The 27,033-nt window shown below is 53.2% G+C and overlaps 1 protein-coding gene across 1 annotated transcript in view; it reads left to right on the forward strand.

Moving 5' to 3' along the window:
- Positions 1-9,348: 9,348 nt before the first annotated feature.
- IGSF21 (immunoglobin superfamily member 21) overlaps positions 9,349-27,033 on the forward strand; it is a 272,851-nt gene continuing 255,166 nt past the window's right edge. The window contains exon 1 of the mRNA XM_032300592.1: positions 9,349-9,808. Coding sequence (XP_032156483.1) covers positions 9,739-9,808 — 70 coding nt within the window. The 5' untranslated portion in view covers positions 9,349-9,738. The remainder of the gene's footprint in view (positions 9,809-27,033) is intronic.

A 27,033-nucleotide genomic window follows, 5' to 3' on the forward strand; every position in this document is an offset into this window, starting at 1 on the left:
GAACACAGAGGCTGAAAGGGCCAAGAGGAGGCGTCCAGCGCAGGCTTCCTGAGCTCATAACAAAGAAAGCTGAGCCCTGGCGCAGGACCAGGAATTAACCAGCTTAAAGGGTGTGTGTGGGGTGCATGGGATGGGGTAGGGGAGGGGGCAGAGAGGGGAGCTTGGCTGGCTATCTCGGGCAGAGCGGCAGTGTGTAGAAAGTTCTGTAATCGAGAGAGAGAGCTTCATGAACTCTGAGAGCCGAACTCTGAGAGCTGCAGAAGTGAGCCCAGCATGGAGTTGAAGACCCTTGAAAACCATTCCAGGAATGATGGCTTTAGTGTGCCGGCTCTGGGGAGCCAGTGAAGGATTTAAGGGGAACTGCTGATCAGCTTGTAACTCTGGGTCTACCCAGGTGACCTGGGTGTGGATATTGGGGGTGGTGCTTTATACAGAAGATGAGGTCCAAGGAATCGAGCAGACGTCAGTTCTGGGGAGGCTCCACTGTCCTTCCCTTATGTGGAGGCCTGAGTGACGTTCGGGCTGAGGACACAGCAGGAGGAAAGGGGCCTCAGAGACCTATCTGGGAAGGAGGAAGTAAGTAGACCAGGCAGCGGGTACCGCTCTGCTGGCAAAGAGGTCTGGTGAGCAGGGGCATGCTGTCTGCCCTGATGCTGGTGCGCGGATGGTATTCATTCCACACCAACCCTCGCCAATGGTGTGCTCCTCAGGGCACAAACCATGTCCTTTGGCTTTTCTGTCCCTGGTATGGAGCTCAGTGCCTGGTCCAGTGGAGAAGCACAGTGAACATGTGTGGTCTTCAGTGCCCTCAGCGGTAGCAGTGATCCATTAGAACCACTTGTTTAATGGTGCAAAGCTGTTAAGGATTTGGGGCCCCTGAGCCCGTGCCTCTGGGTCGCCATGCCCCAGGTGCCTAGGCTACTTCGCTTGAAGTCATTAAAAATACAAACAATGCCTCTATGTTTCCCCCACTAGCAGTCCATTAGCACTCCTTTTAGCAAAAGATAGCTTTGAAAGGTGAGCGATTCTCCTTTGTGCCTCCCAATAGCCTTTCATTCCAGGGAAATATTCCAGTCTGATTCACCAACTGCCTCTTTGCAGGATCACCCTCTTGCCAGGGTCAGTGGCGAGCAGGACAGGAGGCTGGGCGCGGGCGGAAGTCAACACAAGGAAGCCAGGGAGGGGAGAGAGCGTTCAGTGGCTGGCACAGGTATGGGGTGGCTTCGGTCTTCAATCAGTATTGGAGAGGGAAAAAGGAGGAAGAGAAAGAGCACCTTGGTGGAGACGTGAGGGCTCCAGGGCTGAAGGAGCATCTTCTGGGGCTGGGAAGGAACTGGTCAGTACAGAAGAATCTGATGTGGAGTCACCAAATCTCAAATTGGCGTGTGTGTACAGTTCATTTGTTCAATGTAGTTTTCATTGTTCCTTTGCTGTCGCTCAGCAGTCATCGCCCTGTGTGGTGTACAAGAACCCTGCCTAGCCTCAGAGCCTCCTCCCCCTACACCCCCTAGTTCCAGCCTTCCTGGACCACCTGCTGTCTCCCGGACAGCAATTTCTGCGGCATGCTTTTGTAAGGCCTCGCACACGCAGCTCTGCCCCCAAAGCTTTTCTCTCCCTGGCTAACTCGGGCATCCTTCAGAACTTTAGGTCTTACCTCCTCCAGAAACCCAGACTCCCAAGTCCTAACTCAGTGCCAGGTGCAGAGTAACCGCTTCCATCGTGGCACAGGAGGGAAGAGATGACGAGAAGGAAAGCGGAGGCGGGTTTGTGCCCAGAAAAGCCATAGGCTGTCAGGAGCCTCGGAAAGCCAGCCCAGCCTTTGCCTTTTACAAATGAGAACCGTGAAGCCCAGAGAAATGAAATCACCTCCCTGCCCTGTAAATCAAATGGGGATTTTCTCCAATGTTTCAGGACCTAGAAACTCAAGAGGGAAAAATGGGCTGAGGAAATTGTCAGGCTTCACTGGATGGCTTTTGTAATTAATCAGAGGCCTTTTGTTACAAATACCTTTGCATTCCCAACTGAGCGATGAGCGTGGTTAGCTGGACTTTCCTTCTTTGCTTAGGGTTCCTCCGGAACCACGTGACCCAGGCCCTAGAGGGGTGGTGCAGAAGATAACAAAGAACAAAGTAAAATGGGCCCAGACTTCCCAAAGCATGGACTAATACCTGGGGAGGCAAGACACGTGTGTGAACCGGCTGAAGAGAGCACTGCTGAATTAGGCAGTAGGTGTGAAACGCCCCTTGAAGACTGCAGGGAGCCCACAGTCCTGCTTTGGCTCCCATCTGTAGTATCACTGACCCATCGCACAATCGTGGCTAATTAGGGAGCTTAAGTCTTTGTGCTTTGTACCAGCATGCCTCTCTGTACATATAATAAAGCCTAAAGAGTTCGTAAAACAGGAAGCTGATTCGTTTTACAGAATACAGATAGGCCCTTGAACTTGAAAGGTTGCAAAAATGGAACGAATCATGTATTCGATGGCGCCACCTGTTGTCAACGTGTGATATTGCAGCTTGTTAAGGAAAGGAGGGAAGGGTCCTCCCAGAAGAGTGACCTCCAAAGATCCCAGCCCCGACTTGACAATTGTGAGGACAAGAGTCCAGAGCCAGGAATAGACTGACTAACGCTGGAAGATGCCACAGAGGAAAAATAAATCACAGGTTCCGCTGCCATTGGCTTTTGTCTTTGATCTGGAATCGTGGCCAACATCTGCTGAGTCTCTGGAGCTCTTGACCCTGGGAGTCTTTATCCACCCCTCTCCACTGAAGAACGCAGGAAGCTAAGAACAAAAAGAGGGAGCCACAGAGCGGGGTAATTGCAGCACCGTATGGCTGCCTTGGCTTTCAGTAAAGGTTGTTACAGTTGATGTTTATTGGGTGCTTACGTCATTTGAAGCATTGTCTTATTAAATCACCACAGCTTGATAAGGCAGATACTCTTCCCCATGCCCATTTAATACATGAGGAAATGGAAGCACAGGGAGGTTAAATAATTTGCACAAGTTCTTACAGAAGTCCCCCCCTTCTCTCCTTCCTCCCTCCCTCCCCCTGTCCTCCCCTCCCCACCCCACCTCTCCTCTCTCTTCCTTTTCCTCCCTCCCTTCCTTCCTCCCACCATCCCTCCCCTCCCCACCCCTCCTCTCTTTTCCGTTTCCTCCCTTCCTCCCTTCCATCATTTTTTATGAGTGCTGAAGCTGGGATTTGAGCCTAGGCAGGCCACCTCTGAAGCCTCTGCATTAAGCCGGTGCACTTGACTACATCTGTTGGCACCTTCTAACTATGACTAATATCTGTTGGTCCAGGTCTCTCACACTTAGCAAGTGCAGTGATACAAGAAAAAATAAAAATCTTGCTGATGCCTTCTAACCTTGGTTCATCTATCCATGCCTCCATCTTCATGCTTATCCACCCAACAGTCCCTTCTCTCATCCATCTGTCAATGCACCCACCCTCCCGTTAGTCATCTGCCCACTCACCCATCCATCCATCCATCCATCCATCCATCCATCCATCCATCCAACAATTCTCATATCCATCCATACAACCACTCACATCCATCTACCCATCCATTCATCCACCCACCCAGCAATTCTCACAACCAACTTCCTTCCTGTATTTGTTCAACAGTCACTTTCTCAAGGACCTACCACCTTCCAGACAGTCAATACAAAGATGAGCCAGCTGTGATCCCTGCCCTTATGTTGGTTACATTCCCAGAGATCCATAAAACAACGTTATAGGTGTTACACTGTGGTTGGAAAGGCGAGTTATGCCTGACCCTGAGGGAGGAGAAAGAAAGGCTTCCTAACAGATGCAACTATCAACCTTGGCCTTGATGGATGGGTGGAGAAGGGGAGATGGATATCAGGCAGGAAGAACAGCACCAGCAAAGGCAGAGAGACAATAAAGCCCCTAGTGCTGAAGGGACAGAGAATGATCCAGAGTGTGAGGTGAGTGAGAGGAGGGGAAGGAGAGGCAAAACCGGAGGGGGCTTAGGAGGCAGCCATGGGGGCACACTGAAGAGCTTGGGCCTTGGACAATAGGGAGTGCTGTGAAAAGAGAGCAGAGTAGTTGAACAGACATGGTCAGAACGTGTAAGTCAAAGATCTTTCCAATGGCATCAGGGAGGATGAACTGGGGAGGGTGGGTCTAGAGGCAGAGGCCACTTGGAAGAGATCACCTGGGTTCAAATCCCAGCTTCACCTCTTACTGACTCTGTGCCCATGCACCAGGGCTTGCATCTCTATGTGTCTCAGTATTCTTGTTCATTCCGTGGTCTAAACACAGAAACTGCCTCAAGGATTCTGGAGAGAATTCAATGAACAGTACAAGCAAAGTATAACACCTGGCACACAGTAAGCACTCAATAAATGCCATCAATTGGCAGTGGTTGTTGTATTATTACCATTTCCACTGCTATGATAGCAAGGAAGAGATCAGGAGGCCTGTTTGGGGCCAGAGCAGCCCCTTCCTCCCTGTGATTCACGGAGCTGTTGCCCACACGATGTTAATAGGTATTAATGGAAAGAGGGTTCTGAGGCCAAACAAGTGTAGACTTCAACTAAATAAAACTGGGAAACAAACACAGACAACCCACACACAACCAACTGCAGGACTTCTCCTAACCTGTCGTAAGCTCGTGTGAACTATAAACTTCTAAGTGGAGAACAGCTGAGTTTGTAACATTTCTTGAATATACTTAGCCATGAAACCCTCTTGCAAGAAATGTTTATTATAAACCTAAAAATGAACGGTCAGTGGGACCCAGTTTGGGGAACAATGGTCGTCCCGGGTCCAGCTCTTTTCTCTGGTTCCATAACGCTGAGGCCCCTTCCCCAGACCACAGCTTGAAATTCCCATGCACACTTCTGGTGTCTTTCACCGGGAAGATGTGACGGAGCTTGGGAGTCCAGGTGGGGCTGAGGTTCATTAAGGACAGAGCATTGAACCTAATTCCAAGTGGCTGACTCCATATCAATTTGGGTCACTGGTGTTAAGGTGTTACTTTCAGTTGCATTTAATTTAGGCAAACAATAAAAAGCCCTGTCCTGACTGTGGTACAGGCTGGTGGAAGTTTAATTCCCAGTACAGAGAAGCAGAGGGCAGGATAGGAAGGCCAGAGGGAGCACTGCAGAAGTGAGTGGGTTGATGAGACAGGGAGAGAGGAGGACAGAGAGGGAGAGAAATGTGGACCCTGGGGCAGGGCCTGCCTGGGGAAGCCCACACTAGATCCCTGTCCCCAGAATCCAGCACTCCCCTAACCTAGCCACCTTGGGCAATTATTTTTACTTCTCTGAGACTCAGTTTCCTAACCTGTAAACCACAGGGGACTTACAGGAGGATTAAATGAGATAAGAGAAGTGGAACACTCTGGATTCATGAGTTTTCCTATCCAAATACTGGCTTCCAAGCTGTGTGTGCCTGTGTATATGTGTACAGACACTTGTGTGTGTGTGTTCCTGTATGTGTGTGGTCATGTTTGTGTGCACCTGTGTGAGTGTGTGTGGACATTTGTGTATGTGTTTTCTTGTATGTGTGTGGACACGTGTGTGTGTGGACACATGTGTGTGCTTGTGTGTGGACATTCGTGTGTGTGCCTGTGTGTGTGTGTGGACCCGTGTGTGTGCCTGTATGTGTAGACATTTATGTGCATGTGTGCTTGTATGTGTGTGGACACATGTGTGCACGTGCATGTGTGTGGACATGTGTGTGGACATTCTTGTGTGTGTGTGTGTGCCTGTGTGTGTGTGGACCCATGTGTGTGTGCATGTATGTGTGGACATTTGTGGGTATGTGTGTGTGCCTGTGTGTATGTGTACACTTGTTGTATGTGCCTGTGTTTGTGTGTGTACACTTGTGTGTATGCCCATGTTTGTGTGTGGACACATCATGTGTGTGTGGCTGTGTACATTTGTGTGTGTGCGCCTCTTTGTGTACACTTGTCGTGTGTGTGTGTACACTTGTGTGTGTTTGTGCCTGTGTGTTTGTCTATGTGTGGTGTACTCTGTCTAGGTAAGGTATTTGAGAACTCTGGTTCTGGAGCTCTTCCTGGGTTCAAATCTGGTCCTATTCCTAGCTGCACTGTACTGAGAAAGTTGCTTAACCTCTCTGTGCCTCAGCTTTCCCATCTGTAAGACAGGACTAATGATGGGACCCACTTCATACATTATTGTGTGGTATGAATGAATTTATTATACACATTAAATAAGTTCACAGCACCCAGAACAGAGAGGCACTTTAATAAGTGCTTATGACTCTTATTGAATCTCACTGGGTGTCCTGCTGCAATCCAGCGGAGTCCAGCCCCTTCAAAGCCAGGCTGGGGAAGGCAGTCAGGTGCTGCATCCCTTCCCTGGGAAGGTGGGGACTAGAGGTCACAGAGGGGTTCTTTGACCTCTGGGGCTCTTCCCTGGGGCAGGGGGGAGAAGTTTGCTTTGTGCTGTAGTGCCCTCTGTTGGGACAGCCTAGCTCAGCACCATGGACAGAAGGAGGCTGGGGGCAGGCAGCCACACCTCCGGCCACCCTGAGGCCCAGTGCTTCTGCTCAGCCAGTGTCTGAGGAAGAGGTCTGTCCTGCCATGACTCCTGGGTCTCAGTGCCAGGACTGCAGCGTGGAGACCCTGCTGATCCATTAAGAGACAGGAGCCGAGGGCTATTAAGCAAATTAAAAGCCCCAGGACCGTCCCTGGTGACTTTTTCCTTTGGCTAAGTCACCCCACCCTGTGCCCTTTGCCAACTGTGCTTCTCAGTGCTTCAGAGATGTCTTTCCCTGGGACAAAAGAAAGACTTCAAGGCTGTATCTTATGAAACAGGAGCTGGAGTATTGGGCTTCCCAGGAGAGGGTTGTGAAGGCAACCGTATCACTACCATCGTTGCCCTATGGCAATAGGCATGCACAGCACAGCCAGGCACCTTTGGGCAAAACCAACTGCACACCTGAGCAGGACACCTCCTCTCTGTTGGGCCCAGTCAAAACATATGATCTTGGCCCTCCGAGGAGGTTCACTGCCACCGGACGCCTACCAAGTGCCAGGCTTGTGCAAGACACTGAGAAACAGAGTAGATAAGACTGAATGATCTACATTCATTCATTCATTCATTCACTCATTTGTGCATCCATCCAACTAGTATTTATTGAGGACCCACTATGTGCCAGGCACTGGCTAGGCATAAAAATAATTATAATACAGGGTGATGTTAAAGAGAGTTGCGGTGATTCGGAAGTCCTGGGGCTGAAGGAGATCTCCAGCGTGCCAGGCCCAGTCCTTGGTCCTGGGAAGCACCCTCCCTTGGCTGTCAGGCCTGCTTTCCTCCTCACTAGCGTCTCCCCAGATGTCATTGTCTAGCTCCTTCTGCTGGTTCTGCTTTCTAGCTGGTGTGAGCTACGGCTGGGAGGAAACATCACTAAGGGACCCTGGAATCCCACCTGCTCCTTGGCCCTCCTTTCCAATGGCTGGGGTACAGGGAGTGCCACCAGGAAGCCTCATTCACTCAGAATCCACCTGAGGAGCTGATGCTGTCCACCTGCCTGGCCACACACTGAGTTGCAGCTGGGTCTGGAGAGCAGGAAAGCAGCACAGTGAGGCATACTATTTCCCTGCACAACTCAGCACGAGGGACCCCCCAGCTTGATGCTATTCTCCAGCCAGGGAGCCCCTTCCACAGCAGGCTTACAACCTAGGATAGACTTTGGGGTTTGCTGGCTTTTTCCTGGGTCAGAGTGGGGAGAGGAGGGCCAGGGAGGAGGCTGTGCCCTGCAGCCCCAAAAGAAGGCGAGGGGGAGAGGTGACCTCAAGCTGACCCTCAGCAGCTTGGAGAAGGAGAGGCCTGGGTGGATATGAGTGAGAGGGAGCAAAGAACAGCAGCCAAAGGGAGAAGAAAGGACCTCCGGCTCCAGTGTTCATCCAGTGTTCAAGCCATATGCAGTCCAATCAACCTGCAACCAATTAGTCTGATTCAAAAAAAAAAAAAAAATCTCACGTAGGGACAAACTGTAATCAAACACCTATTTATAAGGGTTTATTATGATCATTATTATTATTTTACTGAGAGGATCATTCTAAAGCCTGTCGGGTGAACGTTTGGTTGCAGATCTTCATAAATGCAAATTGCTCCTTCTGGGGCGGGTGAGCAAGCTGAGCCTCAGGATTGCCTTGGGAAGCAATGGGATGAGGTTCCAGAGGGCAGGTGGAGGGAGAAGCTTGCTTCCATGGACATCTCTGCACGAGACTTGCCGAAGGCAGCTCGGCAACCACCCACTGTCCACCCCACTCCCTACACCCTTCTCAGAGGGCTGCTGGAGATAGCACTGGCTATGTGCCCACTGCCCATCTAGGTAAACAAAGCAACAGCCTGACTCAGCAACCTGCCAGAGATTCTCCATAGAAGGCCTGGGTCAAAGGCCCAGGGACCTGAGTTCTGAGCCCAGTTTTGCCCTTGACAGTGCTGGCTTTTCTGGCTCTTGCCAATCTTGTGGGTCTCTGCCAATGGTGAAATTCTATCCTCTGAATTTCCTCATCGAACCACCTCCCCAACCCACCCCAAGGGCTAGAGTACCCCTCCCCTTCATCCTCACAGGAGACATCAAGGTCCACTGCCAGGCCTGAGGCTCAATGGTGTGTGTGTGTGTGTGTGTTGGTGGGACGGTAATGGTAAGATATGAGTCTCAAACCCATACTTCTCAGGCCTGAGGAGAAAAGGTGTCAGGTCTGGCAAAAAGGTGGAAACTTGGTTTCTGCCAGGAGGACACAGCCAGTTCCTCACCCATTCCTGGCTGGATCCAAGCATGCGGGGGAAAAAAGACAGAACACACTCTATTTCCGTGGGTCCCTGGGGAAAGGAGCAGCCGATATTTGAAAAGTTTCTGAACACGGAAACCCCTTCACCTTGCCGAATGAGGGCATTCATCGTTGGCAAGGCCAGAACTCCAGAGCCACACCCTGCCTGCCCTGCTCCCGGGATGGCCTCTTTCCCTCTCAGAAGGGAGGCTGCCTCCTTTCATCAGGCTGGGGAGGGGAGAGAGCGATGGTAATCCTGAGGATAGGGGGAGCCTAGGTGGAGGGGATCCGATAGAGCTGAGCGTCCAGGGCGGGGTGTTGGGTCACCTGGGGAAGGGTTAAGAAGCTAGAGGCAGCAAGCCAGTTTTGAGTGAGGGGGGACCTGAGTCAGGGGAGAGGGGAGGCTGGGAGGGGGTGAGCTCTCCTTCTCCCTGCAATAAATCGGCTTAGCGGACGAGAGCCGAACAGCCCAGAAAGGATTAAAGGAAAGTCTGTATAATACGCGGAGAGCGCGGCAAGGGGAGGGCGAGGAGGGCGGGGGGCGGGGAGCGGGGGAGGGACACAGGGAGGGCGCGGGGAGGGGGTGTTCGCGCCGCCGGGAGAGGCGAGCGCGAGGCAGAGAGCGCGCGATTCGGCTCCAAACTCCGGCGCTGCAGCCGATCGGACTCCGGGCCGTGGTGGGCACCGCGCGCAGTAGGGGAGCCGAGAGCCGCGGTGAGCCCCGAGGACGCCCGGAGCGCGAGGGTAGCTGAGCCTCGCAGAGCCGAAGCCGAGTCCAAGCGGGCGCCTGGGCGGCCCGGCCGCGGCGGCATGGGGGCGCCCCCGCGGCGCCCCGCGCTGCCCGCCACCGCCTGGACCAGCGGCCGGAGGCAGGAGCGCGCCTGAGCCCATGGCGAGGGGACCCGCCGCCGCCGCAGCAGCAGCCGCCGCCACTGCCGCCGCCGCCAGCTCCCGGGCACCATGCGAGCCGCCCCGAGCCTCCGCCGCTGCGTCTGCCTACTGATCGCCGCGATCCTGGACCTGGCGCGCGGTGAGTGCGCGGGCGCCAGGCGGAAGCCGGGAGGGGGACGCGCGCGGGGACGGGGCGCCGGGGGAGGACGAGGGCCGGGGTCGCTCCGAGAGGCTCCAGCTACTAGCAGCGGTCCTGCCTGGGATCTGTGGAGCTGATTGGCTTAATGAGGGAGGGAGGACGCCTCTTGGAGCCCGCTCGTGGGTTTGTGCCCATGTGTGTGTGTGTGTGTGTGTGTGTGTGTGTGTGCGCGCGAGCGCGCGCGCGTGTGTATACAAGCGGGTGTCTTTGTTGTGTCTCTGTGTGAGGGTGTCCGGGAAGGAGCTGTGTGGGGAGAAGGTGCAGGAGTGTATTTAGAGAGGCGAGTGTGTGTGTGCGTGTGCGCGTGTGGTGTGGGGTCTGTGTGTGAGCGAGCGAGTGTCTGGAGGGGTGGTAGAGTGTCTGTGTCAGTTACACGGAGAAGGTGAGTGTGTGTGAGTGTGAGCAAATGTTGGGGGCTCTGTAAACATGTGCCAGCTTCTCGGTGAGGGTGTGAAGTGTGTGAGCTTGTGTCGCTGTGGATGTGAGGTGTTGGGGGTGGGTTTGTGAGGTTTGGCGTTTCACGCGTGTCCCGAGTGTGCGGGTCTCTTTAGGGGTGTGAGACGGCGGATGACTATTTCTGTGTCCACAAGAGATCGGACTGTGACACTTGGGCAGGAGTGTGTTTATCTGGGATGGGTGGGGGTGCAGGTGCGGGGGGTGCTCGTGTGCTTCGTGGGGCTGGGAGTGTGTGTAAGCTTGCCATGGAGCGTGTGGTTCTTGTGTGCAAGAAGGTATGGACGCATCCGGGGCTGGGGAGTTATGAGCAGCTCTGTGTGTGTGTGTGTGTGTGTGTGTGTGTGTGTGTGTGTGTCCCGTGTGGACTTGCTCCCGGGCTAGGCTAAGCCAACTGGAAGGAGGTTGAAGCCAAGCGGGTTCTCCGGAGCCTGTGAGAGGTGGCCCCGCAGCTCCAGGATCCGTGGTTCGCAGCCGGCCTCCCGCCCAGCTAGTGCCACCGCGTAGGGCGTCTTAAACGGTGATGGAGCCGAACCTGGCGACCCCGGCACCGTTCGTGCAGTGATCGGAGAGCCAGGCGGGAGGGAGGCGGGACGCGCGAAGAGCCGTGGGCACCGAGACTAAAGGGTCCGCTTCCGGGATCCTCCTTGGAGCCTGGTGCCAACCCCAGCCTGTCTGGAGTGAGCCTGGCCTCCGCCTTGGAGAGGGAGGAGGACGCGAGGTGCCAAAAAGTCGCCTTTATGATCAATAAGGTCTAGACCCCTAGCCCCACTGGGCGATAGAGGTGGGCATCACCTCTGTCATTTGCCATAGCCTTGTCCCAGCAGGAGGTGCCTAGCCAGGCTCTGAGAGTGCCTACCAGGAAGGGGTGCCCCCTTAGAAATGACCCCACCTCCTTCTCCCCCGAAGTCCTTGGGGAGTGCTGGGTCTGCAGATGGGAGAGGCTGCAGAATTTGAGCCTGGAAGGTGGTCCTGGCAGCGAGGGGGGAGGGGTTGGTGTAACCCAGAAGGAATGCGAGCTTTGTTCCCCTACCCTGGGAACAAGAGACTTTCCAAAGTGGATCAAAATCTCCCCCCGCAACTTTGGGGTGAGAGCTCCCCTCTTCGGATGCCTCTAAGGGAAAGGTTATATATGGGGGAGGTCCCAGTTCCAGCGCCGCCGAGAGGGCACTGGGCTTTGTTGAAAGGCACTGGAGCCCTCACCTGGACATTGCAAGGAGCTGGGGCTGGAGGTTGGGGGCCGGAGGTAAGCATCTCTTTCCCTGGGAATGCGCAGAATGGAGAGACGCGGCAGGGTCGGGGAGGGGACTGATAGGAAGGGCTTGGTGGGAAACCCCGGCTCCGTCAGGACCGCACCCTGCGAGCTCTCCCTGGAACCAGGGAGCAGCGTTCTTCTGGCTGCCGGGCTGCGGAGAGCTGACCCGGCATCCTGGCGCCTCTGCTCCTTATGCCCGCCTCTGCGGGCTGCGGGAGGCGGGGGCTGGCGTGCAGGGGGTGAGCGCATCTGGGCCGGGGGAGCCAGCGTGGCCTCTGAGCTCCTCTGCTCTGGATGAAGGAAGAGCGCAGACGCGGATCGCGAATGGGAAACTTTCTGCGTCTGGAGCGCAGGGGGAGGTCCGAGGCTCCCGGGAGCCCTCTCTTTTCCGTAGAGGAGAACGCACGAGGGTGGGGTCCCTCCTTTTTCCTTCCAAGACTGTACCCAGAATGGGGGGCGGGGTGCGAGAAGAGTCCGTGAGAGATGCCGGAGGCGGGCTGTGCCGGAGGAGGGCGCCCTTCCTGGAGGTGGCCGGGGAGGTGCACCTGCCGGCGGCTTAGCAGGGCCACCTGCCTGCTTCGGAGGGCGGGGAGAGGAGCAACCCAGGCCGGCCTTCAAGAACCTACTGGCGGTCACTGCTCCGGGTGGGGCACGGCCAGAGCGCCCTCGCCGGTTCTACCCCTTCGGATGGCAGAGCAAGGGTGCCCGACGCAGGAAAGGCGGGTCTGGCAGGAGGAAGGAGGGCGCTGCCCCTCACACCGGCTGGGCCGGAAGTCCTTGCCGTGTCTCCCCACTCCCCAGAATCAGACCCCCTAGAGGGAAACCCCACATTTCTCGGGCCTCCCGGGGGGTCCTGGGCGTTTTCAGCTCCTCCAGCCCTCGGGAAACCGACCTGGGCACTTCTGGGAAGTCCTGCGCTGGGGCCTGTGCAGTGGCGCCGGCCTGGGGGTGGACGAGTGGTCCTTGGAGCTGCTGTTCAGCCCTGGAAAATGCCCCGCTGAGAGCAGGGTGGGGGCAGCTCCAGTTAGGGGCAGCAAGCGGCCCCAGCCAGGGGTCTCCGGGATTGCGCGGGCGGGGCGGGCGGCCCTGCAGGTCTGTGTCTCCGCAGCCGCGTGTCAGCAGGTGGGTGGGATGGAAGGGCTGGCTCCGCTGGGCCGTGGCAGCCGCAGCGCCGAGACTGCGGGGGCTGTGAGCGCGCGAGCGGGTGTGACGACTTTACATATTTATCCTCCCTTCACACGCCCCCTTCCCACCGGGCGGGGGCTCTGGCGCGGAAGGGTTTCTTCCCCAGCGCCAGCCGGGGGAGTTCGGGGCCCTAAGCCCGTGCAGGCTGCCCCGCCCATGCCCCGCCAGCGTGGCCCCGCCCCTAGCCATAAACCCCACCCACTTCCACCCCCACAACCACCCTGCAAATGAGGGTTTTTCATTTTCGTGTTGTAAGTGCAGAGAACATTCCAGCTGGAGCGACCTCGGATATCACTTACTTCCGTGGTTTTGAAACTTCTGTATTTTTCTTTTTCTTTTAAGCAGGAGAGCTCTTTTAGAGGAAACATGATCACTCTCCTAAAATCCCAACACCTTGAACAAGATGATGGGTCCGGAAGTAGAGCTGCCCTGGTAGGTGCTGGGGTTGAGGCCCGCCTCCAGCGCTCCTTCCACACAAGCCTTTAACAACCTCAGACTGCTCCCTTCCTCCGCAGTTAATATCATAGCTGGGGTTTTGTTTTTTCAATAGCCCCGATTATATGGATCAGCTGCGATGTGTGAACAGAATGCCGGCTGCTGCTTCGCAGTCCTCATTCATGCTGCAAGATGGATTTAAGATCTTCTTTTCACAGATTAGGATACCGAGGCTCAGAGGTTTAAGACTTGTTAATGACAGAAGTATAGACTCCTTCCCGTTCCCTCCTAGTTCTGCCTAAGACTCCTCTTTCCTCCCAATCTTCCCTCTCTTTGGCTGCAAAGAATCCCTTGGGAGGGGCATGTGAGCAGAGAAAGACCCAGGACATCTGAGTGAGGCCTCAGGTCTGCCCGACTACTCTCATATTTCAGAACCTGTCACACACACACTTGAACTTCACTACACTCTGCAAGATGGGCAGAGAAGGGAGTAAGGGGAGGAGATTAAGGAGTGTAGGGGACTTGCTTAGGTGCCTGGTTTATAGCAGTGTGCGACTTCAAAGGCAGAGACCAACAAAAAGGAGGCTGGTTAGTTCTATTAACTGGATTTCTTGGGATCTGCAGAGGTATTTAACCTGGGCAGTTGACAACCTAGCTTACCATCTTACCCACCTCTGCTGCAGCTCCAGACCACCAGGAATTCATTTATTCATGCATCCGACAAATGCTGATTGTATACTATGTGCCAGACACGGCGCTGAGCATTGGGAACACGGCCCTGAACTTGGTAGAGTCCCTGCCTCTATGGTGCTTAAGGCTCAGTGGAAAATTGATGCTTCATTTAAAGGGAGGAAGGGGCTATTATCGCTCTCTGGCCCTAATTGAGCCAGGCATCATGTCATGTGGTTAATCATTCTTGTCTCATACAATCCTTACAAGCACCCTGAGAAGTAAAATGAAGCCCATTTTGCAGATGAGGAAACTGAGGCTCAGAGAGGCTAGGTGATTTTTCCAAGGCTACCAAGTCATTAAATGGCAATTAGGCATTCAGATAGAGGGCTGTCTGACCCTGGGACCTGTGCTCCCTCCCTTCATGCTCTGTGGTCTCCTGGCGACCATTTCCTGAGCCCCAGCCACACAGATGTGGCCAGTTCCCTGTCTGGATGCCTAACTCCTTCCCAAACCCATGCTGAGATAGAATCATCAGGGTGTTCATCTGCACAGATGGGAGAGGGAGTGTCCCTGAAAGCTACTGCCATCACCAAGAGAATGAATAGGCATCTGCTGTGGGCAGGGCACTTCTGGAAAGAGCAGGGCCTACGAGTGTGATCCTCATCCCAGGGGAGTGAGAGGCTGGGCACGCTTCTGAAAAGATGAATGGTAATCCATTTTGTCCATCCTCCCTCTCCTCCACCTCCTTTCCTCCCCTTTCCACTCCTTTTCCTCCCATCCCCTTTTTCTTCCTCCTCCTCCTTCTTTCTTTTCCTCCTCCTCCTCCTTCTCCTTCTCCTCCCCCTCTTCCTCCTCATCCTTCCTGTCTTCTTCTTCTCCTTCTCCTCGTTCTTTCTAATAAAAAGATCTTCCGTAAGTAGAGGAACTGGAATTTTCAAACCCAGGTCTGAAGCAATCTGGAGACAGCTGCTTTTCCATCACTGGAAAGGGAGTACAGCAGCCCTTACCACTTGTAGGAGGGTGCAAAGCTGTTCATTTCAAATGATAAGTGTTGGTGGTGGTAAAACACATGACATCACTTGCTAGGAGGTATCCTTCTTCAGGACGAAATTCCAGGGGAGACTGGGGAGGTGAGATCCTGAAACCCACCTTTATGCTTTTCAGTGAGCTCCCAGAGTGGAGGGGCCCCAAGTTCATTAAGACCTCTGGCCAAGATTCCATGGATAGAGCAAATAAAGATAGCGTGTATGGGAATGGAGGCGTAGGCTCTGTCCAGTCACCTCTCTAGCCCAAAGGAGCGTGGTGGGGGTGGGGTCTTTCTCAGATTCAGACTTCAGTTCCCTCCTAGGAAAGGAATCTGGTGTTTGGCTTGTCCATCAGCCTTTGTTACACCTCCTGGCCTCATACTAGATTTGCTTTGGGAAATCACACCCACCCACTCCTACCCCCTAAGCACACAAATTGCATGATGTCTTGATGGGTTAGATTACTGGGTAAGGCATCCCCAAGACAGGCCCTGAAATCTGAATATTGAGCAGAGTGTCACAAAGACTGAGAACCACTAGAAGGTCCCCCTTGCCACCGGGACCCCCAGGAAACTGTACTTTGTTGGTTTTCTGAGACTGAAAATGATGGGGCCTATCTCCCAGGGTGTGACAGGATGGAATCAGGCATCATAAGCAGAGCTCTGAGCTCAGCCCCTTGGGCGCCGATGCTTGTAGCTGGCGCTAACCATGGTAATGACGAGTGCCTGCCAAAGCAGCGCCAGACCTTGCGTTCCTCGACTTATCCATAGTGTTCTCATTGGTTACACTTTTTGGCTTGAGAGTCCAGTGTCAATTTCTGCTGCTTGTAAAGAAAGGATCCCAGGTAATGACCTCCCTAGCTGTGATGACCGGTGCTAGACTTGGAGTTGCCAGTCGGTGCTCTCTTGGTAATGCACAGAGGATGGTTCAGGCTCTCTGACTGGGGGTGACCAATCCCACCTCCTGCCCTCTGTCTTTCCCTGGAGTCCTGAGGCCCATTGCATGCTGTCTAAGACCCAAGTTGTTCCCCGCTACTAAAATGTACAGAGTCAATCTTATTTTGAACGCCCATCCCCATCCCCAGGAGACCCTGCTTCACACAGGGAGGGACCCCATCTGGTTCTGTTCACTATTGAGTCTTCCCCATAAGACACATAGCAGGTGCTCAGCGGGCTGTTTGTTTGGGTGATTAGGCTACCTCTGGCCTTCTGACATGTGCATCCTGGTTTTGAAGAGGGCTGAGCATGTGGCTGTCTATGTCTATGGAAAATTGCATGAAAAGGCTTACAGCATGTAGAGTTGAGGCTGGATTTGTAGGTGGACTTCCTGGCAGCAAAGATGTTCTGGTCCTGGAACTACATTCTCTGTTTCTGAAGTTTCTCAGATAATCAAAGTAGTGGAGGCCCTGATGAGGCACCTCAACTCTCTACCTGCTGGGAGCGCTTGAAAATGGGCAGAATGCTTCTGCACCCATTATTTCATTTAGACCTCCTGTCAGACATGGGAGTGGCTCTTGTACCCATTGAACAGGTGAGGGACAGTGAGCCCCGGGGAGATGAAAGAATGGCCATAGGCACTGGCTGGACTAGAACCCAGATTCCCGTGGCTGCAAACTCAGCCTTCTTCCCATCCTCAACCCATCACTAGGCTTCATTCAGCCCACGGGGATCTGGCATGAGACAGGTCAGTTTCCCATTTTAGCCTGAAGTGTGTGCTGTGGGCTGCGTGCTGCTGTAGCCACTTTGCTGATGTGACTTCCTCCATCCTCCCCTGCTGTCCGGGTGGGTGTTACATCCCCAGTCACAGGTGAGGATACTGATACACCCATGGTCACACAGCTCACTGTCTCCCCTGTCCCCGAAGTCTCGTCCTTCTCAGAGATTTCTGGCCTTAGCTTCACCATCCTCTGCCTCCTTCCCAATTTCCGGCCTTTCTTGGCTAAAAGAGCAGACATCTGGAGGCTTCCTCCAAGTCTCTGCTCAGCCACATCCTCCCTCCACAAACCCCCTCCACACACACACGGACTCAGGTATGCCCTCAGCATGTTGGCAGCAGCACTTTGGGCAACACCGTGAAAGCAGCCCTCCTCTGGGGCTGGAGATGGTTGGGGTGGTCTCCCTCCTGAACAGAACTCTTAAGGGTGAGCATCCCTGCACCCCTGGCCCTGGTACCGGGCCTGGCTCTGAGCACATGGATCCTCAAGATGTGTTTGTTGAATGAATGAATGATGTCTCCCTTGAGCCTGAGGTTCGGCTCAAACTCTAGACCCAGGCTTGTTTCCTGGTCCTGTTCGGTCACCTCTGGAAGTCCTTTCTGGTGTGAGAATGTGTCCGTTGTCCATCTCTGTTCCATGGATCACAGTGGCATCACAGCTGGTCTCTGGGGGAGAAGCCAACACGGTAAGGTGGTGGGAAGACCAAGGGGCCTTGTGCCCCCTCTATGTTCTCCTTGGAGAGGGGACTGTCCTTGATGGGTGATGTTAGGAGGATTTGGGAAGATAAGGAAAGAAGGAAGGTGGGAGGGAAGGAAGGAGGATGAGATGGAAGGAAGGAAGGAAGGAGGGAAGGAAGGAAGGAAGGAAGGAGGCAAGGAAGGAAGGAAGGAAGCAAGCAGCAAGCATTCACTGAGCAACTACTATGTGCCAAACCCTGTGCCAGGCATGTTCACACTTAATGTCATATTCAACTATTCCAGAAATGCCCATTTGGGAGATACTATTCTCCCCCTTTGCAGATGAGGTAAAGAGGTTTGGAGAGATTGCGTGACTTACCCGAGTGAGGGGCAGAGCCAGATGCACACCCAGCCCTTGATTTGCACATCTCTCCCCTACTGTGAGTTTTTCCCATTGGTAGCTGAAAATGAACCATTACTGGAGTATTCGCACAGTGGAAATCAGCCAGCTACACATCACGGCCTCCCTCGCCCCAGAACTTGTTGCTACACACTTGCCAGCACACCCCTGGGCATGCCTATTTGTCCCCAATGCCCGTCTCTGCGGGGCAGCCTCTGGGGGTTAATGTGCTTTGGTTTCCATCTGCACTGGGCTCACACTGTCAACCACTTCCTAACAAAGGATCCTTGGGCCAGGCACTCGCTATTCTGAGTCATACTTTCCCTGCCTTAAAAATGGAGGGTGAGTGAGATAGAGGAATAATCCGTGAAAGCTTTTGGCATGTAGCAGGCCCCTCCCTTCCTCCTGATGGGACCAGCAGGCCGTGGAGATCCGAGAGGAGGAGTGGGGTCACTGTTTCTTCTCCCTCTGCTGGAGCTGCTTTGGGGGAGAAGTCCATGGATCCAGTCACTTCCATGAATGAAGCAGCAGCCCCAGGCCTGATTCTGGACCAATGGAGACCTCTCGGGGAGTTTCAGGTTGTGGGCACTCCACATTCATTGAGAACAATAAAAAATCACGTGTAATCTAATGGCCAATACAGGGATACCAAGCTTATGTCTTTGGGGATTAAAGGGAGTGGCCCAGGAAGGCTCTGAGGGATTGAAACCATCTTGACAGGTCAGGAGGGGGTTCCAGGCAGGGAAACTGCATGTAAAAGCCTCCGGGGAGAAAGGGCACTGCCTTCTTGGCAGGTGAGGTTCGGAGCGGTGAGGCACCTGGCCCCACTTAAGTGCGATTCCTGGTTGAGAAGCTAGGGAGGAGGTTGGAGGAGCTGGCAGAGACCTACCTGCCAGGGAAGGGATCTGGATTTGAGCCCATGGGCTGAGGGGAACCGTTTAAAAGAGTGGCATGGCATTCCCAGTGCAGTGCTCTAGGAAGATTAATTTGGCTTTTCTGGGCCACCTGAAGCTGGAAGCTCTTTGGAACCTCCACTGGGTTATAAATGGTTGCTCTGGACTGCCCAAAGAGACAATGGACTCAAATAGACATGCCATTGTTTGGAGATGGCCCACTTCTCCCAGCTCATCCAGACTCGGAGAGGAGGGAGAGCCAGGCCCCTGCCCAGGTCCTACGCACACAGCCCGGAAGGGGGTTGCCCCAGCCCGTGTGCGAACCTTGGGCCTGACCCAAGAGTGAAGGGAGAAGGAGCACGGTCCTGGGGAGAAGCTTCTAGATCTCCAGGGGGCATGGGCTTTGTGGTCTGACTGGCCTTCAGATTCCATCTCCACCACTTGTCCAACATGTGGACTTGAGTAACCTCTTCATCGCTTTTCACCTTGGTTTCTTCAACTGCACTCTTAGCTCTTCATGCTGGCCTCGTGGGGTGGGGGCTGTGGGGAAGAGTGAATGGGTAACACCAGGAGGCCATAGGCACGGTGGTTAGCACACAGTAGGTGTTTGAAAATTGGTTGTTCCCTTGATGATATTTGGCTCCCCACCGTGTGGTAGGACCACCCTCCAAGTTTGAAGGGAAAGAAGTGTCTGTAACCCCCAATGCCCAGGAGGAGAAGACGGATGCCAGGTTTCCCCATGTGGATCCCTGGAAGAACCTTTGGGTTTGGAGCTACAGAGCATCCGAGCCAGAAGGGAGCTGGGAAATTATCTGCATCATCTCTTCTCTCCCGGTTTTAGAGATGAGAAAACTAAGGCCAGAGGGAGGAATGAGTCCTCCTTTGTTGCATGCACTTAGCATGACGTGACGGGCAGGTCTTCTCCCTCAATGTCAGTGGCCTGTCCCGGGGCTTGGCCAGGTGGACCCATCACCCAAAGAGCCTGGTGTGGGGAACCCTCTGGGTCCCCTGAAATTGGGTGGGGACCTTGGCAACGCTGCAGTAGGGAGCAATCCCCAGCCTCCTACATCACAGGATAGCTTGGGAGTCGCCAGGGAGAGAAGCAGCTGAGTCTTTGGGGTTTTTTTGTTCCTTTGCCAAGCTGTTCCCTTTGCCCTTTTGTTTCTCTTTCTGCAGAGGCACTCAGCGCTCCTCTGATGGGCTTGTTTGTCACCAATCGTTGGCGCTTCCTTTATCTCCCCAGCACCATCTCTTCCTCCTTTTTTCCCTAACGCCGCCCCAAAGGAAGGCGTCCATCACGGGCTGCCCTGGCATCATTCTGGGCTTGGCTAGGCTGGGGGAGGGGCAGCACAGGCCTCCAATACCCTGGCAGAGGCTGGGGTGGCTGGAGGGTGGGTAGCTGTGACATCCTGAGCTGGTGTTCACCGCCCGAGTGCCCTGGTTTTGTCGAGTGGGTATTCAGACCATACAATAGCCAAGAGCCAGGTGTCTGGTTCCACAGAAGCAGGTGATGAGTTGCTAATTGTCACCCAGCACCTAATGTCCCAGGCAGGGCCGGAAGGAGTGAGGTGGGGGGCAGGAAAGGCAGTCACATCACAAAGACTTCTTTGTTCCCATCTGCAACAGAGAAGTGGGTCTGATCTCAGCTTGGAAGGGGAGAGGCATCAAAAGCCAATTCCTAGGATCTGTTGCCTAGCTGAGGAGCTTTCAGAAGGTGGGGGGAAGAAGGAAAAGTTACCCCAGGAAAAGCGTAGGGGTTACCTCGTAGGGAGGAGTTAGTCATTCCCAGGCCAGTCTGGCTTGCAGAAAGCAACTTCTTGTTTCAGGAAGCAGTAGAGTCTCCTTCCCTCCCTGCTTCCCTCCCTCTCTCCCTCCCTCCCTCCCTCCCCTCCTCTCTCCCTCTCTCCCTTCCTCCCTCCTTCTACCTTCCTCCCTCCTTCTCCCTTCCTCCCTCCTTCTCCCTTCCTCCCTCCCTCCCTTCCTTCCTCCCTCCTTCTCCCTTCCTCCTTCCCTCCCTCCCTCCCTTCCTCCCTCCCTCCCTTCCTTCCTCCCTTTTTCCTTCCTTCCTCCCTTCTTTCCTTCCTTCCTTCCCTCCCTCCCTCCCTCCCTCCCTCCCTCCTTCCTTCCTTCCTTCCTTCCTTCCTTCCTTCCTTCCTCCCTCCCTCCCTCCCTCCCTCCCTTCCTTCCTTCTTTTCTTGTGTGATTGAGGAACTGAATTTTGTTGAATTCAGCTAAATAGAAGCTGAGACACCTTGCTTAGTTTCCATTTAAACATCAGTGTCACACATGGCTATGTAATGATTGAAACAGTGCAACTCTAGGCCGTAAGTCCTAGGAGGGCAAGAACTTACCTATTCCCGTCTTTCCCTCCTCCCTTCCTCCCTTCTTTCTTTCCCTCCTTCCTTTCTTCTCTGCTGCTTGTTCATTTGCTCAGCAGATATTTATTGGATGTTTTCTGGGGGTCAGGTACTATATTGGATTCTAGAAATCCAGAGGAGGGTGAATAAGTAAGTTCTTGCCCCCCTGAGGCTTACAGCCTAGGGCTGGGCTGTTTTTCACGTGGCCATGTGTGACTACTGATGTTTAAATTAAGACTAAGCAAGGTTTCTCAGCTTCCATTTAGCTGAGTTCAACAAAATTCATTTCCTCCATCACGACTCACATTTTAAGTGCTCAACAGTGATTGGCATCTAGTGACGATGGTATTGGGCAGTGCACTTCCAAAAGCTCTGCTGGATAGCGCTGGTCTTGGACAATGTTCGTCTTGGAGTGTGGCATGCCCATTGACAGGAAGAAAGTAACAAGGAATCATAGCAAGGAGTGATTTCCCCTTTCCTTTCTCAGATTGTCCTTCTGGCTGTGACAAGGAGAAGGTCTCAGGCTGATGCTCTCATGCTTTAACGCCTCTCTATCACATGCTGATCTCTTTCCAATAAAAAAATAATAGGTCTAGGGCAACAAGCCTCCAGTGAGCCAGAGGGGGCAAGGCTTTTAATAACAGTGTTTTGTTTTCATTGTAATTATTTCTCAGTCGCTCTCTGTTTAAGGCAACTCATAGCAATTTGCCATTTGGGGCAGTGATTTAAATTCTCCCTCTTTCAAAAAAATGGCTTTATTTAAGTAAAGAATGAGTCAAGTTAAAGAAAAATGTTAAGCACATAGTGGAGCAGGTGGCATGCAGATACGGCCAATCTGTGAAGGTGGCGGATGTGAATGTCGGCAGTTAGAAATCTCGGTTCACATCGAACCACATGGGCTTCTGGAGGCAACACCATTTCTATGTTCTGTGATCCGGGGACAAGTTACTTCACTCCTTATCAATCAGGTTCTGGCTGGCAATGGCAGGCTCCACCTGGAACATCTGAGGGGGGCTTGTCCACAGGACTATTTGCATAAGATTTCCGGAAAACAGCAGGGAATGGTGCAGCCCCTTGGGGCCAGAAGAGTGGGGCGCTTTCCATCTCTAGCCTGGAGGAGTACCTGTAACCAGAAAGCAGGCTGAACTGTGCCAAGGGGACAGCCAGACAGCCAGGTGGCCCTGTGTAGAGGATTGCAGCCAACTCTTGGGGGCCTGACAGGAAGCTGGAGGGAGAAATACCCCAACTTTACCCTCCTGCCTTTGGGTCCCTTGATGGTGCCACTCATTAATCAAACCGTATCGCAAGCCTATACAGATCAACCCACAATGCGCAGAGCTGGTAGAAAAGGGAAGAGAATGAGCTAGGTTCCAAAGAGCGGAGATCCAGCACAATTCGGCTAAGCCTCAGTTTCCCCATTTATAAAATGCTCTATGATGCTCATTGTACCTGACAGTGTTGTGGGGATGATGTGGTGAGACAACATGTGTATAGCCAGTGATTGGTAGCTATTTATATTAATAACAATGGCAGCAATATGGTGCCTACTCTTGTGTCCAGTCCTGTGCCCCATGGTAGATTTTTTCCTGAGCTACAAAGTAGCATATGAAAATGGGGTTTTAGGGTACAAGGCAAAACTGGCTTTTCTTTCTTTTTTTTTTTTTGATGGAGTCTCATTCTGTTGCCCAGGCTGGATTGCAGTGGCATAATCACAGCTCACCACAGCCTCCGCCTCCTGGATTCAAGTGATTCTCCCGCCTCAGCCTCCTGAGTAGCTGGAACTACAGGAGTGCCCCACCATGCCTGGCTAATTTTTGTATTTTTGGTTGAGACGGGTTTTCATTATGCTGGGCAGGCTGCTCTTGAACTCTTGACCTTGTGATCCTCCTGCCTTGGCCTCCCAAAGTGCTGGGATTACAGGCAGGAGCCACCACACCCGGCCCTGGAACTGGCTTTTCAGTGGCACATAAATTTGAAGGGGCAGACAACTTTGGAGGCACATTGTAGCTTGCAAAGCGGAAGCACTAGCGCCCCCCACTGGTGGCTATTGACCTTTGCAGTGTGTCCTTCCTATTCCGGTCTCTTGGTCATCCCTGCATCTCCCCTGGGCCCTGGTCCATCTCATTGAGTGCCTCACCCCAGGGTTTATCAATTTGTCATTCCCCAGTCTATTTTCCACCCTATTTCCCACGGAGACGTTCTTTTTCCTTAGATCCATTTAGGTTATCTTTCCTCCATCCCCACGGGCTCCTGCCATGTGCAGCCTGGTCTCCATCATTTATGAAGAGGCTCAAAGCTGTCTTCTTCCAAATGGAAGGCAGGTACTTTCCAAGCTTCAGCTACTCCTTCCAGAGGCTGCTTTCACCCTCGCAGGTGGGGGAAGAAAAGATACTCTTTAGTTATTTAGCACTTTGGACCACCGGATCTTTATCCTTCATCTGAAAGCTGGAAGTGCCATTGCCACTTTTAGAGGGACTTAAAGGAGTAGCTGGGGTTCAGGAGTAGCTGGCTTCTACATGGAGTTATAAATGTTCCTTGGGAAAACTTCCACCAGCAGCCCTCTTAGCTCCCAGCTTCTAAGTTGGCTGAGGTGGCTTTTCTCACAATCTTCTATTTTCCTTTGTCTGACCCCTTTTCTCCTTACCTGACTGTTGAAATTGACTTTGATGAGGACTAATTTTGCCCGTTGAAATTCATGAGACACTTACCCGTTTGGTGCTTTGCTGAAATTGCCGTGACAAATACCAGTGGCAATTTCTTCCCTGGCTCATTCTCTAAAGTGCTCTGAGCAAGACAGAGTGCCCCTGACCTCATCGACATGCTATCTGTCGGCCCCACCATCCTCCGCCAGCCCTGCTATTTGCCCTGCCCCAATGCAGGTCCATCTCAGACCTTCTTACATGCTTGGTGGCATGTGACCCTTTAGGAGGGGATGGGTTGCCTAAAGGGGACAAATATTCCTTGGGAAAAATTTTGCCCCCCACCCTCTTTGGCTCTCAGGGTCCAAGTTTGCTGAGGTGATATTCCTTTACCCAGCCCCTGTTCCATCTCCCTGACTGTCCAAATTGACTTTGATGAGGACTCATTTTCCAGTTTAATATGGGGACACGTTTTGTCGGCCGGTCCTCCATCACAGGCGGGTGTGCCACCTCCGTCTCCTTGAGCAGGGTACTGGGTCATCCGGATAGCTCTGGTCACCCACACGTTTCGTTTTCCTGGGAGGTAGGGGTACTGCCTTGTGGGTGGCAAGTTCCAAAGCACTCCGTGGTCTGAGCCTGGGCACACTGCAGAGACTGCCAAACCTGTCACCCTCTTCATGACTTTTGTTACATCTACATCCCATCTGTGCTTTTGTTTTTCTTGAGACAGAGTCTCACTCTGTCACCCAGGCTAGAAGGTGGTGGCACGATCTCAGCTCACTGCAACCTCCACCCCCAGGATTCAAGCAATTCTCATGCCTCAGCCTCCCCAGTAGCTGGCATTACAGGCGCCCGCCACCACACCCGGCTAATTTTTGTGTTTTTCGTAGAGATGGGTTTTGCCATGTTGGCCAGGCTGGTCTTGAACTCCTGACCTCGAGTGATCTGCCCACCTCAGCTTCCCAAAGTGTGGGATTACAGGCTTGAGCCAACACGCCCGACCACCCCATCTGTATTATTCTTTACACCATTATTTTCTTAAAATCAAATTTCAATGGACTCCTTATTTTTTGGGTTGTCTGGTTCCAATAATGTATGGGTTTGTTGTACTGACTGTAGATTTTTTTTTAAATGAATTCATATTAAAATAAATATGTGAGCATTTGAAATTTTTAAGACGCTTCTCTCATACCACCTTAGCAGCCTGTCAGCTGGCTTGGAAAATACCAATCTGGTAGGAAGGGCACCAGCCTAGCAGTTCTGGGCCCTAGGATCTGATTTTAATTTCTCCATTAACTTGCTGTGACTCACCCCACTCTCCTGGGTCCATAAAATTAAAGGGTGAGTCTAGAGGATCCCATTCTAAGATTCTTTGAGGGGCAATAAGGTTTAGAAGGAGCACCCCACCTATGCCCAAAATATTTTTTAAAGACTTATTTGGTGCCTCCCCAGCTTCCTGCCTCTGGGATGAAGCCTCTGCCTCTAGAGAACCCTGGCAAAGAATAGCTATGCCAGTGACAAGGGCTGCTCCGTTTCCTGGGAGCATAGGACACAGCTTCATTGCAGCTCCATTCAATAGCCCCGCACCAAGCGCCCGCTCTGGCTCGGGCCTTCTGCTAGGGCTGGGGCTGCAGAGACAAATAAGACCCGGTGCTTGTCCTCAAGGAATTCATAGTCTCTTGGGGCAGATAGGCAGACAAATAAATAAATCATGGCATAATATTGGAAATTCTAAGGTTAGCATAGGTACCAAGTCCTAGGAGGAGTGCAGAAAAGGGAATGCTTAATCTGCTTGAGGTGTTGAGGAGAGTCACAGATCGCTGAAGAGGGGATGCATGATAGGGTCTTGAAGGATGCATAGGAGTTTGCCAAGTGAAGACGGGAGTGGAGGGATCTGCACAGGAAGCAACAGTAAGGACAAAGGCCTATGGGCTGGAAGGGACCCGGGGCACATTGGGGAGTCTGGGAGGCAGGAGTGAAGGATGTGTATTGCAGGTAAGAAGTGAGGCTGGAGGTGACACAGGGGACAGGTGAAGTTCATTTGCTGAAGGTAAGTCAGTCCTACAGTTAGACAGATTCCCTAGTTCTGAGACCTCTGACCCACTGGCACTCACGGAGACCTGGACTCCGCTGGCCCCATCCTGGGAAGCACAAAGTCCCCCTTTCCCACTGAAAATGCCACTGGTGTGTTTGCCTCTTGCAGACAGGAAAAGCGCTGCGGGGGACAGGGTTTCAGACCAGGAAGCAGAGGTTGGTCTTTTAACAAGATGCTACCTCCTTCTAACCCAGGCCCTGCAGCTGGGACAGCCACACCGGTTATAAAGCAGCCCCTCTTGGCTACATGGATCCAGGGAAAGATTGAAGTCAAAACAGGGGTGTGGCCTGGTCTAGGCTGTCTTCGGCCTGGACCTCTGTGTCCTCACCTGCAAAGTGATAACAATAGCAAATGCTTATTGAACGCTTGCTCTGCGCCAGCTGCTGTGACCAGCTCCCACCTGTACATTACCTCACTCATGAAATCTTCTCCATCCCCCAGGAGGTGCATGCCGCTAGTACCCCCATTTTACAGGAGAAAGAACTGTATGCAGGGAGGTCAAGCCACCTGCTCCGGGTTGCACAGCTTGTAAGTGGGCTTGCTGAGTTTTGAACCCATTTGACCTGCTTCCTGCACTCTCTGCCTTCTGGCTTCTGTGCAGAGATCCCTTCCAACCTGACCTTTTGTGATCCTGAGGCTGCCTGGACCTCCCATCCTGACCGTATGTGGCTCTTCGTGTCTCAGGGGCTCTAGCTGCCGCTGGAGGTGGCCCCGGACCCCACGGCTGGGCTGCTGTGGAAGACCGCAGGGTTGTCCTGCCCTGCCTCGCAGTCACTGGGTGGCAGCTCGGCTCTGCTGTGCTGTCCCTGGCCTCGTTATCATTATTGTTTCTTTCTAGCATGCTGCTAAAAGCTTCCCGCAGAGAGCACACAACCCAGCTCTTTAAAATTTAAAGGGCTTTACTTAAACATTGTTATTTCCCTCGGAAAGGAGACAGAAGAGGCATATGCGATGGTTATATTTAGTGCGGCGTGTGGGTCTGAGCAGATGAGCGTGGCACTTGGTGGGTTTGCAAGTGACCAGGGAGATGTCATCCATGGTGATGAGGCCGGGGCAAGGGTGCTTGAGGGGAGGATGTGCAGCAAGCATCCCCTCCCTCTCCTTCCCCAGAAAGTGTGGCCTCAGAAAGAACCTACTGTGCAGGGTTCTGGGAAGAAGAGGAGGCTGGTTGCCATCTGAGGGACTTGCTGGAGAGACATAAAACTGGACAGAAGTCCCTGTCCTCCTGCCACACAGGCTGTCAGCACTGAAGACACAGCACCCCTAGCTGCCCCAGGGCCTTTGCACATGTGGTCCGGACTCTGCTGGAACACACCTTCTTCTTTGGACTGCACCTTCTTCACGATTCAGGTTTTATCTGGGACA

Source organism: Sapajus apella, unplaced genomic scaffold, assembly GCF_009761245.1.
Source record: "Sapajus apella isolate SASKATOON/1434 unplaced genomic scaffold, GSC_monkey_1.0 scaffold43, whole genome shotgun sequence".
In the NCBI taxonomy this organism is placed as follows: Eukaryota; Metazoa; Chordata; class Mammalia; order Primates; family Cebidae; genus Sapajus; species Sapajus apella.